Source organism: Actinia tenebrosa, unplaced genomic scaffold, assembly GCF_029948245.1.
Source record: "Actinia tenebrosa isolate PJP-AT-01 unplaced genomic scaffold, QUT_ActTen_1.0 PGA_scaffold11__36_contigs__length_13525064, whole genome shotgun sequence".
NCBI classification, from domain to species: domain Eukaryota; kingdom Metazoa; phylum Cnidaria; class Anthozoa; order Actiniaria; family Actiniidae; genus Actinia; species Actinia tenebrosa.
This window is the reverse complement of record NW_028292571.1, coordinates 9,204,634-9,216,108: the sequence shown is the minus strand read 5'-3', so window position 1 is coordinate 9,216,108 and position 11,475 is coordinate 9,204,634. Positions and strand designations below refer to the sequence as shown.

At 35.4% G+C, this 11,475-nt stretch overlaps 1 protein-coding gene across 2 annotated transcripts; it reads right to left on the bottom strand.

The window, feature by feature from the left end:
• Window positions 1–6,111: 6,111 nt before the first annotated feature.
• LOC116299172 (delta-actitoxin-Aeq2a) lies at window positions 6,112–9,468 on the bottom strand. Of its 2 annotated transcripts, none has more exons than XM_089027742.1 (3): window positions 9,336–9,468; window positions 6,628–6,697; window positions 6,112–6,421 (listed from the first exon to the last, which is right to left on the bottom strand). In XM_089027742.1, the coding sequence occupies exons 2-3, from the start codon at window positions 6,686–6,688 to the stop codon at window positions 6,234–6,236; spliced, it is 249 nt and encodes an 82-aa protein (XP_088883868.1). In that variant the 5' UTR covers window positions 6,689–6,697; window positions 9,336–9,468; the 3' UTR covers window positions 6,112–6,233. The 2 variants fall into 2 exon arrangements, with proteins under 2 accessions (XP_088883868.1, XP_088883869.1); XM_089027743.1 differs by having other exon boundaries at window positions 6,112–6,418.
• Window positions 9,469–11,475: the final 2,007 nt, after the last annotated feature.

Below are 11,475 nucleotides of genomic sequence, written 5' to 3'. Positions count from 1 at the left end.
AGAAAGAAAGAAAGAAAGAAAGAAAGAAAGAAAGAAAGAAAGAAAGAAAGAAGGAAAGAAGGAAAGAAAGAAGAAAAGAAGGAAAGAAAGAAATAAATAAAAGGAAAGAGAGGGGGACAAATTTTCTCTTGATACGGTGTAGTTTAAATTGAAGTCAATCAAAAAAAAAAAAAAAAAAAAAAAAAAAAAAAATTAAAAATTAAAAATCGATTCCAATGTGCCATACCCCCGTGACATCCGCAGAGCTGAGGCGGCGTATGGACTTCGGACCTGACGGCAATTAAATCCTTCTGCCCTTGGGTGTACGAATTACGCAAGAAAATGTTCTAGCCGAAGCATCAGGGGAGAGACCAGCCGGCCCCCAGACCATATCGGCTAATCCCTTGCATCTCTGCCACGCACGGAATCGGTTGAAACTTTAATGTTAAAAAGTCTAGTCTATTCGGTGCATTGTTTTCATCGCTATTGTTATGATAATATAATAGATTAGTGGCATAGTGGAAAAAACTTGGGCTTCAAAGGCACTGAGTCAAGCCCGTCTGAGGAGGATAAGTACCTGGTTGGGTTATCTAAATATGTTTTTTTTGTTTTTTTGTTTTTGTTTTTTCAATACAGCGTTGTACGGTAGGACTCATGAACTTTGAGATATTTTTGTTTCTTGCACGTTGAATTTTATCACTAAATTCCTAAGCTTTTTTGTTTTTTAGCCCATCGTCAGGGTGAGTTAGTGCTGCCTTTGTAGTTACAAATGGTTAGACTTTCAAGCGGCTCGGATGACCACTTTAAATGTTGGTCCCGTCTCTCCACACTTCATCATTACTAACCAATATCGGAGGGACGTAAAAGAACCACTGAGGACGTAAAGAAACCCTGGCAGTGACCACTCTGTGCCTACACCTCATACTAACCCTTTCTCATGATTGCAAATTGCATAAAAAGAAATCTGACATTTACAGCGGAATGTAAAGAGCGTTTGATTATTTATATAGAAAGTAAGCCAAATAAAAGGCATAAATCATTATCATTATCTAAGGCGAAATGCTAGACTAAACGTTATGACATTTTTAGTATAATGCGGGTAGTATAATGTCAAAATGAGAAGAGCAAATGCTGATGTTTATTAGTAGGCTAACAGTAGAGGCCAGTTTCATGTTTATGGTATTTATATAGCTTCCTTTTTCATATGGATATGTTCAAAGGCGCTCTACGATGAGCTGTGAACGAGAGGTAGTTAGTATGAGGTGTAGGCACTGAGGGTGGTCACTGCCAGGGTTTCTTGAAGTTCCCAGTAGTTCTTTTACGTCTCTCCAATATATTTAAGTATATGACTCAGTACTTTCCTTAGAAAGACAATTTATGAACTTTCAAGATATAGTTTTATTACATGAACTTTTCGAAGTCTCTTTTCCGAACCAGTTTTAGTGTCATATTCGATAGTTAAGCTTGTAAATGAAGCGAAGCAGCAATCACGGTAATGGAGGGGTATCACATGCAGAAGCGTTATGCTAGTGTTAGGTGTGTGTGTGAAGCTATCCCTCTAACGAGTAAGATGTCTACTTAGTAAATGATTGTTATTGTTTATGTGTTCTTTTGTGGCTATGAAGTCCGATTCTAGAAAAACATCGTCTTTGACAGGTAGCACATACGAACTCTGTAGCTGTTGGTTCGACTGTTGGAGAAGTTTGTTGCCTTGATTTTCTTTGCGACCGAAGTCTTTCTCTGCGCTCTTTTCTTTCGTTGTTCACTTTGCTTCGCTCCTACGTAAATAGCATGTCTCCAGCCAGGTCTGTTGCCAGCCTGCTCCTCCCAATCATCTGTGTTGATAGCACATTGTTTGAGATTGTGCTTCAAATTGTCTTTGTGTTAGATGTAATTTACATGCGAATAACATTCACCATGGAGACCTCACACTTTTCAGTAATTTCAAAGGATCTGCCGCTGACAAGCAGCTCAGCTACATAATATTCGTGACAAACGACCACTTAACCTACACAATCATCCAATTGCATTAAACATGTCTGTAATCAGATTTATAATAATAATAATAATAATAATAATAATAATAATAATAATAATAATAGGTTGATATCTCAAATACTGTCTGGTATATAAAATATGATCTTTCGGATTGCCAGATGTCTATGAATGCACTAAAGGACGGCATAACTGCAGTGTAACTGCCACTTGACACCAACATCGATTGGCTCGTTCTACTGCATGTGCAAAAGAGGTACGTTGGTAACGGGACAAGTTGTGAAAAGGCCTTTTTAAGTAAGTTTTATGAGGTGTTATCGCTCGCTTCTCTTTCCTTATTGCCTTGACTTGTCTTGACTTGCCTTGCGTTGCCTTATTATTTTCATCATCATCATCATCACTACCATCAACCTTACCACGTTTGTGACACTCGTGACCATTGTAACACTCACGTTATTAAATCCCACTTTAGTTTCGGTTTCAGATATTCTTAGGGATTATGGAAACGCCAGTTATCATGTCGCTATGAAGTGTTTCATAGATCAAGCCTGAAGACATCGTTAACATTCCATGGATAAGATGCTGGATAGCAGGAAAGATGGCTATGGTTTCACAACCCCCTTTCCATCCTCAATGCTACGACAAAGGACCATCGGTTACTATAGTTAGGAATAACCAGTACATATGGGGTGGATGCACTGATGTACCATGGTCATCAAGTACGTTTGCTAATTACCGGTAATGCATATACATATATTTAATTTATTCAGTATATTTAATGGTATGCAAAACAGAAAAATCCCTTTATTTATTGTTTGTTTCATTCAATGACTGTCAAAATATTTTTTCTTGTCTATTAGATCGTACAAATTATAAATCAGTTGGTTTTAAGCGTTGAAAATGGTTATTTTGTTCTATGCATCTCATTAGATACTTGTATAAATGTATAAATGTATACTACACCATTTCTGCAATCGAGTGTATATATATATATATATATATATATATATATATATATATATATATATATATATAAAACAAAGTATGTAATGTGGTCTATACTGTTGAAACAGTGCTCGATGCGTAGGGATGCAGAGCAATAGATATATAGTAAAGATTGGATTAAAGACGAGACATGTTCACTGTAACTCCGAGTTTCGTGCTTACGCACTCATCAGACAGACTTTAATCTTAAAGTTAAAGATTAAAGTCTGTCTGATGAGTGCGTAAGCACGAAACTCGGAGTTACAGTGAACATGTCTCGTCTTTAATCCAATCTTTACTATATATATATATGAAGAAAATTTACTCAAAAAGGGTCTTACTTCTTAAGACCCCTTTGGTGTGATGTTCGGATTGAAGACCTTTTAAACACTGTGTTTAAATTTTAAGTTTTCCCCATTTTTTTTAATTAATAGGCCACACCCATTTCCTCTTTATAAAGACCCCATTTATCTAAATATTCTTCATGATGATTCCAGCAATAAATCTGACTACCTACAAATTCAACAGCCATCCAGGGCAAGACTGGAACATAAGATATGCGCGCTTTCTGTGTTTGAAAGGACTAACGAAATCAATCGAGAAAGGTTTAGGACTTACTTGGAGAGGTCAGTTGTGTAGGTCGTTTTATGGCTTACAAAGTAGTGTTTGCTGCCATATTCAAAGAGGAATTTAATGGCCTTTGTAGCCGTGTCACGTAAGAGGTTGCAGTCACTAACAACCTTTTTAATGTATAGGCCACTGCCTAAAAGCGGAGATCCCAATAGGCACAGAGAGCCCAATTTAGATAAAACTGAAATATGAAAATAAGATCGAGCAAAAATCTTCATTTTTTCTCCTTCGAGATGAAGATATCGTCCCCCATAATGAAAACTACGAAGTGAAAAAATGAAATAGAAATACACTACATCGTTTTCTTCGACCTTAGTACTCTCCCACTTAGGAATTTTGGGTATCATGGGTGGCGTTTGTCGCTGACGCCTCGTCTTTCACCGCTGTGAGTCCAACGGGTCGGGTCGCTACTTCGAGCCCTGAGGTCGCCACATGTGAATTGAGTTTGTTTGATGTGTTGTTCTCTCCTATGCTACGAGGGGTTTCTCCGGTTTCCTCCCTCCGTAAAAATCAACATGCTGAGCTGAGCGTTGTGTGCATAGAATATTGAATATAGTGGTAGTGCGTGTGAGCGAAAAGTGTCCCCAATTAGTGCGAAAGCGCTAGAACGACTAGATACTTAAATAAAGATGATTTATTTTTTCATTTTGTCACATGTACACAACCCACCACCAACCATCCCAGGGGCTAGTTTTGTTCAATTCTTAGACAAAGCTTTGCATGGCCGACATTATTACGCTTTGAATTAATTCCTGGTTAATTTTACTTGAAAAACGAAAGATAACTACAGTTAATCCAATAAAATGTCATGTTTAGTGAAATTTAACTTGGATGTCTTTCATTAAAACCCAAATTTCGGAGATTTCCTAATTTTTATGGACAAATCAGCACGGGCATAAGAAAGACTTGAAAACTAAATTATAAGAAAAGGTGAGCAAAATACAAGCTTACTTTTACTTCTTTTGCATAACAATGTTTGGTTATCCATTTGAAGAGTTTTATATTTTTATAAGAATTGTATTTTTACCGCAATGAAATTAAGAAAATAAATGCTTAATTGGTAGCATCAGAGAGTGATCCTAATTCTTCGTTAAAATATTTTTATTCCTTTCATATAAACCTTAAATACTTTTCGATAAGCTTGAAAGCTTAAGATTACTAGATTTTGAGATTCGATTTTACCAGTTTTCATCTGTTTACATATGAGAGAAAAATACAGAAACCACGAAGGACAAAAGTTTTCCAAAATCTAAGTTTTACATTCAGTTAAACTTGACAAGAACCGACTGATACAAAATGCCAAATACAAAATGACGAATTTCTTTGTCAGTAAATTGGCATTTGTAAATGTGTTTGTATTCAGTATTTTAAGCTTTTTAAAGTGAAACAAGGTCTTCATGCCATCATATCTCTCAAAAACACAAATTTAAGCTCATTTGTATAATCATACTAGCTCGAACAGCTTAATATACAGTTTAATATATGTTGTAATTTCATTGAATATTTAAACAAAATATCTGTAGAAGGATATAAGATTATTGAATGCTGCATTTTTCTTGAACGAAAAACATACGATTTCGTTAAAAACAACCGAATTACTAAAGATTTAGGCAAAGCTGAATAAAGGACAAATATTTGTTATAATATTCTCTCCGTGTTATATTTCATACAGTATTAAGATAAATTAAGATTATCTATAGAAATATTAAAAGTTTTGGGAGAAAGTCTTTCATTTGTCGATTCGTCAAAAAAGATGAATGCTTGTCATAAAAAATATTATTATTATAGTATTGTTTGCTAAAAATAACACACCTGAATTCTTGAAGAACACTTCTTGATCCACCTTTGACTACATGAAACTTTTTCTTGTTTGTTGTTGGTCTATAATTTAAACTAAAGCGATATTTTTCTGTGCATTTGAGAGCTGCATTTGCGAGTAGGTTTGCTTTGACATCAAGCGGGATCCCTGTGTTATGTACGTTATTAACGGCAACAGCAAGTGGAATTACTAGAGCTTTTCTGCACAAGTACCTTACCCAAATCAGTGTATATTTCTTGTCCTTAGGTATGGTAATTCTTTGACAGCCTACTGTTTTCAAGTTAGCTGAGATGTGAAGCGATTCTGTGCGTGGTAGTCTCATTTTTATTTTCACTTATTGCCCTATGTCTTGGCTAACTCCAAAACAATAGGGAGTCAACGAAATACCACACCTATGAGGTCGAGAAATGTACATTAGCATGTTTAAGACACATGGACGGAAATAAAAAACCACCACAGTGCATTGCACGCCACCATCCCAAATCTTTTGGGGCAAGGTCGCAGCTGTAACCCAATTGGATGAATACAATAGAACGAGAAACCATATAAACAAAACAATAGAACGAGTCGACAAATATGAAATATATTTTGTTTTGGCCAATCTCGACAGCTCTTCTTAGCGGGTTTAACGTTTCTGAACTATTCAAGCAGGTCAAAATGTCAATGAACATCGAGCAACTATTGACAAGAATTAACAAAAACGCTTCCAGTTTAATGCTCCACGTTTTATTGGAGTTTTTATTTCATTGTTATTTTCCCACTAATCTAACATTACAATTGATTGACCTGAAATCTTAGTTTTATAAGAATGGATCAGTACAGAAAATCACTGCTTGCAGCAATCGGAGAGCAAACCACGGCTTTTCCCGCAAAAATGCCAACCTTTAGGGCAGCCGTTGCCACCATAGCCACCGGTTTTCATCCAGATTGTTCCTGACAATTTATTGCCTCTCGTACTTGGGCCGTCACTTACACACAGGCACGGAATACCCCTCTTTGCTATGTCGACATCTTCTGAAATTGAAAGTTCAAATAAATAAAGTAAATATGCGGATAATTGGATATGAGGATGTTGGTACTAGAATTTAGCGCCTAGTGCATAGATAGTTTAATTCCTTCTCATATATTATTGATTATTTTAATATAATGTTTTCAAATCGTTTAAATTGTATGCCAACTGACTGTGTTTTATGTTAAAGCAATACCATCACCGTCATTACCATCTGCAGAAGCCAGAGCGAGGAATACGGCTGCAAATACCAGTATCATTAGGCGATTCATTATGAAATTCTAAAAAAAAAAAATCAAAATTACAATTTTGATAGATTGAAATTTATAAGTCATTTGCGATCTGTGTCAAAAATAATAATAAAAGGTATATACGCGAACTAAACATTTTAAGTAATGTTTAATAAACGAGCAAGAGTGTTTTATCCGGTATAAAACACGAGGCGTAGCCGAGTGGTTTTAGACCCGATAAAACACGATCTGCGAGTTTATTGAACGGCTTAGAAAACTCATGATGTATGTTCTCATATTGTACAGAATTCTTTACGAAATGAACCAAGTTTGATAGAGAAAATCCAAGTTAAAGTTTATGCAAATGAAGACGAATCTATATCAGATATAAAACCTCCTTCATGGTCATGATTTCTATTGTGTTTTCCTCATGCATTGTTAATGTTTTCTAATTTTAATTAAAACACTCATTAATAATTCATAAGCTTATGGTCCAATTGGAGCCACCATACACGTCACGTGCATGGACCTTTATACCCGATAAAGTCCTCTTTATTAGTATTCAAGTGATTTTATATAAAGACACATGTGTCTTTATATAAAGACACATGTGGTCTTTATATAAAGACCACTCGAATACTATGAGGATGACTTCATCAGGGATGAAGTATACATCCAAGTTTAGATGAAGACTTAGAGCCTCATCAAGGTCATAGTCAAACCTAAAAATCTTTGACTAACGTGCCTGTCTTTGCCTTGGCACGCAATATCCAACGTGTGGGAGCTTCTATTGAATCTGGTTGCGAATGCCCGTGACGTCAAATCTCTATCGAAGTATAAAAATCCATGCAGGTGACGTGTATGGTGGCTTCAATTGAACCAAAATCTTATAAATTGTTCATGAGTGTTTTAAGCAGTTCAAAAAACTCGTTTTTTAAACACTACTTATAAACTCTGAATCTATACTGTAAAGTTATTATAAATGAATAAATAAATAAAATTAGCAAAAATGTCGGTCTAACATGAGAACACTTTTCTACTGCAGATACAAAGAAGTTTATGGGATCAATACCTTAATGGGTCGTGTGTTGAGAGGCAATTATCGATTAGTTCCATATATTTGAATATAGTAAGCAGATATTTGGGAAGCGGACGTTAAAATTATTGTATTTACGTCCAAATTAAAGGTACTTCTCGCATACCTATAGGAAAACGGCTTCGGCCAGGAAGAAATACGTTTTTGTGCTTGAATGGATGGATGGATGGATGGATGGATGGATGGATGGATGGATGGATGGATGGATGGATGGATGGATGGATGGATGGATGGATGGATGGATGGGTGGGTGGGTGGATGGATGGATGGATGGATGGGTGGGTGGGTGGGTGGATGGATGGATGGATGGATGGATGGATGGATGGATAGATGGATGGAATGTTTGCCGAAGGATAGCCCCACAAGAGTTATTAAGATTTAATTTTTAATCGTAACGCAGTGAGGTAAAGATATAATTGCGTCGAAATCGCGTGACAGAACAATCGACTCTTAAATCGAGCTCACTGGTTCTATTCAAAATGATTGGTGCAATGACTACAAAGAAAACAGGAATATTAAGCATAGGTATTTCAGTCTGACAAAGGAGTGTATAATAGTAGATAATAGATTTTAAAGACCTGTTGGATTCGAACAAGCAGTCATTAGAGGTTTTGCGCCATCACGTGTCGGCGCCCATACTACAGCTTGGACTCCTTTGCTCTTGGGAATGTATTCTTTCTCATGTAAAACTTTTGTATTGTTCCTGCCATCTAACATGGCTGCCGTTTCGCGGTAGTGCAAAATCTTTATAAAAACTTTAATGCTACAAATTAATTGCACGTGGCAAGATCAAACGCATTGATCTTTTGCAACATGATTTTGATACAGAGTTCATTTCTGTAAGAACAGGATAAATAAGCAAATAAGCAAACCAACTAGTACCAAATATATTACATAAATAATATAAATATATATAAATAAATACATAGATATATAAATATAAATATAAATTTTATATAACATAGATAATTTTAAGGATTATAATTGCACTCAATTTATTCACAAACATTTTATTGTAACATTTCAAAACTCAAAATCATGTTTCCTGCGATGCCAATTGAACACAGCGAAGTTTACGAAAGGCTATTTCACACAATGTTTTTGGCTAATTTCGTGAATCTCGAGTCCGAATCACGTTTTGATAAATTTTATGCGGCTAAAATAATATTTCAGAAAACAAACTCCTCCACGTTTCTAAGTATACATTAGAGTGTCAATGGACAAGATATTAAGGATTTTGTTTTTTCATCATGTGCCACCCCCTGCTCGGTGATAGTGGACTTTCCCTCTTAAGCCCCGTTTACACTAGCAATTTTTGCGGCGATTTTTGCTGCGATTTTGTGCGACTTTGTGCGACTTTGTCCATAATAAATAATAGTAAAGAACTTACTTGTAAAGTTTTTATCAGGATACCAAGATTTTCCTAGACGAATGTCTCTTTTGAAGGATGAGACAAAATATTTCATATTTCCGAAAATTGCCACAAAAGTTGCAGCACGCAAAAATCACCGCAAAAATCGCCAGTGTAAACGGGGCTTTAAGCCCTAGCTCTACGAAGCATTAATGTATTTCAAATGTAGTATTGAATATTACCTTCAAGTGTCTCTGCAGATTCGTGGTTTTAGAAAATGACTGGTGTGCACTGCTTGATGTTGAAATATCAACTAACGGCTATAGTCATAGGTACTGCTATTTGTATGATCAATGTTCAAACGAAGGGTTTGAATTAACCACATTAGTATGCAATTATAGTATCAAAACCACTAATCAGCTAATGAACTTTCATTAGGGTATTTTTAATTATTTTTTAAATTTAATTTTGCAATAAAACCTTTGCTGGTAGACTTTGCCTACAATCGTATGTTTTCATACGAAATTTCGATTTTTGAAACATTCATATCTTGGCAAGTTTTGAACTTATTTCCTTCAAACTTCACAGGTTTAACAATTTTACATGCTTTTTTTCCAACGAAGGTAATCATTTTTCTATCCTGTGAGCTTTGAAGAACCTTGGGGATCAACAACGGTGTTAACAAGATCAGAGAAAGAGAACTTGCTCGTGTTAGTAATTTGCATATGTCTAGACAAATATGTCTTTTTAGCAAGGGTGGGCGGTTTACGCTGGGGTCCAGAGGTTATGGGCTCGCTTCAACGTTTGCTGTTTTCGAAATTCGAGGATTGCCAAAAGAAAGCAGGTTATTACAGCTTTCGTGTGTATATTTAGCAGGCTTTTTCCTTTACTGAGTTACCAACGAAGCACTATTTTTAGTTTAGAAAAGTTATCAATGCAAAAAACATTAAGGGGTTTTTATGCGGAGTGAAATAGAGCTTGAAAATGCGTTACTTTAATTTCAAAGAAATGTCTCAAAATATAGACTGAGGATAGCTGAATAGTGCATGTTTACATACCAGTATGTGAATATTTGGCAAGTTTTATATTCGCAAAAAATACTCAATCTTAAATCTTCAATACGTTTTCAGTTAATGTGTTAGTTTCGTGGCAATGAGCAAAAACGAATGTCGGGAATGCATGAGCGCACGCACCATGTTTACGTTCTACAATACGTGATTGTAGGTTTATTTAGCATCGCACTTGGTCAGTAAATGCAAGAATTTATTGCTACTTTTTTGGAATAAAAGCTGGAAAAAGATTCAATGACATTTATCTCAAGTTATGTCATTATTGTAAACGTCTTTGAAGTGCCACGATATGGGATCCGGTGGCACAAAACTGGGCGCTTCTTGTTCAAATGTAAAAGCTGCAATCGAAATACAATCAGTTTTATAAAACATTTTAAAATTTCAAGAAAATTGTTTTTAAAGTATAATAACAGATAAATTTGATTTGTTTTGGAAAAAAATGAAATAATGGTGGCTAGTATATAAAAGGTAGTCATGTATGAGAGAAAGCGAAAATTCATTGTTTTGCTTTTATGATAAAAAAGCAGTGAAAAGATACGCCAAAATACTTGCTTCCAGATATGACTGTCCATTTAAAGTTCTGCATTCTTTGTGAATTTCAAAAAAATTGGCATCCGCGATTTTGATTGAGGAGGGTATGAGACACAATAATATTGTTGCTCGTTTTTTCTCAAATATTGTCATTGTTACTTCTGAAAATATCATCAAGAAACATCGTAATAGATTTATTTTTATTTTTTCATTATTGACAGTTCAGGCAATTATCAATAACACCTCCAAGTTTGAAAGAGACCGAAATATTCTAATCCGCTGATAGCAACCTGAGTTTAGGGATATTTGCCTTTCCTTTCTTCAAGGTTGTTTTGCAGTATCATTATATTATATTATTTAATAATGTATTTCGAGTAGCAAATTTTTGCATGCTTGTTTCTTGTTCATATTTCGCTGCTCTAAGACCGCTCGTGTTAAAATTAAGTTTTACTGCACAATTTACTAGTCAAGGCCTCATTTCTTTATTGTTACTTACACTTTGTTAATAGAATACCGAAGACGTGGGTTCGATTCCCGCCAAATACATTTGATATTTTTCTCTCATTCTCTCTATTTCATTACACACACCGAACGCATAATTTATTACTACTTTATTATGTTTATTCTTTGCGTGCATGTTTACTGTGTTCAACTTATCTATAGAGAAAAAATTATATCTGGGATCCTCACGAGTACTCTACATTTCATATTCCGGCTGCGTTACCAGCGTGGTTGGTCTTGGTAGTGAGTGGTTAACACATCGGACTAGAATACCGAAGAC

What these genes read in the sequence shown, in the direction of transcription:
- LOC116299172 (XM_089027742.1), bottom strand. Translation starts at nt 6,688, where the DNA reads ATGAATCGCCTAATGATACTGGTATTTGCAGCCGTATTCCTCGCTCTG. An exon ending in CGCTCTGGCTTCTGCAGATG is followed by an intron (nt 6,422 to 6,627) that starts GTAATGACGGTG and finishes TTTCAATTTCAG; the next exon opens with AAGATGTCGACATAGCAAAG.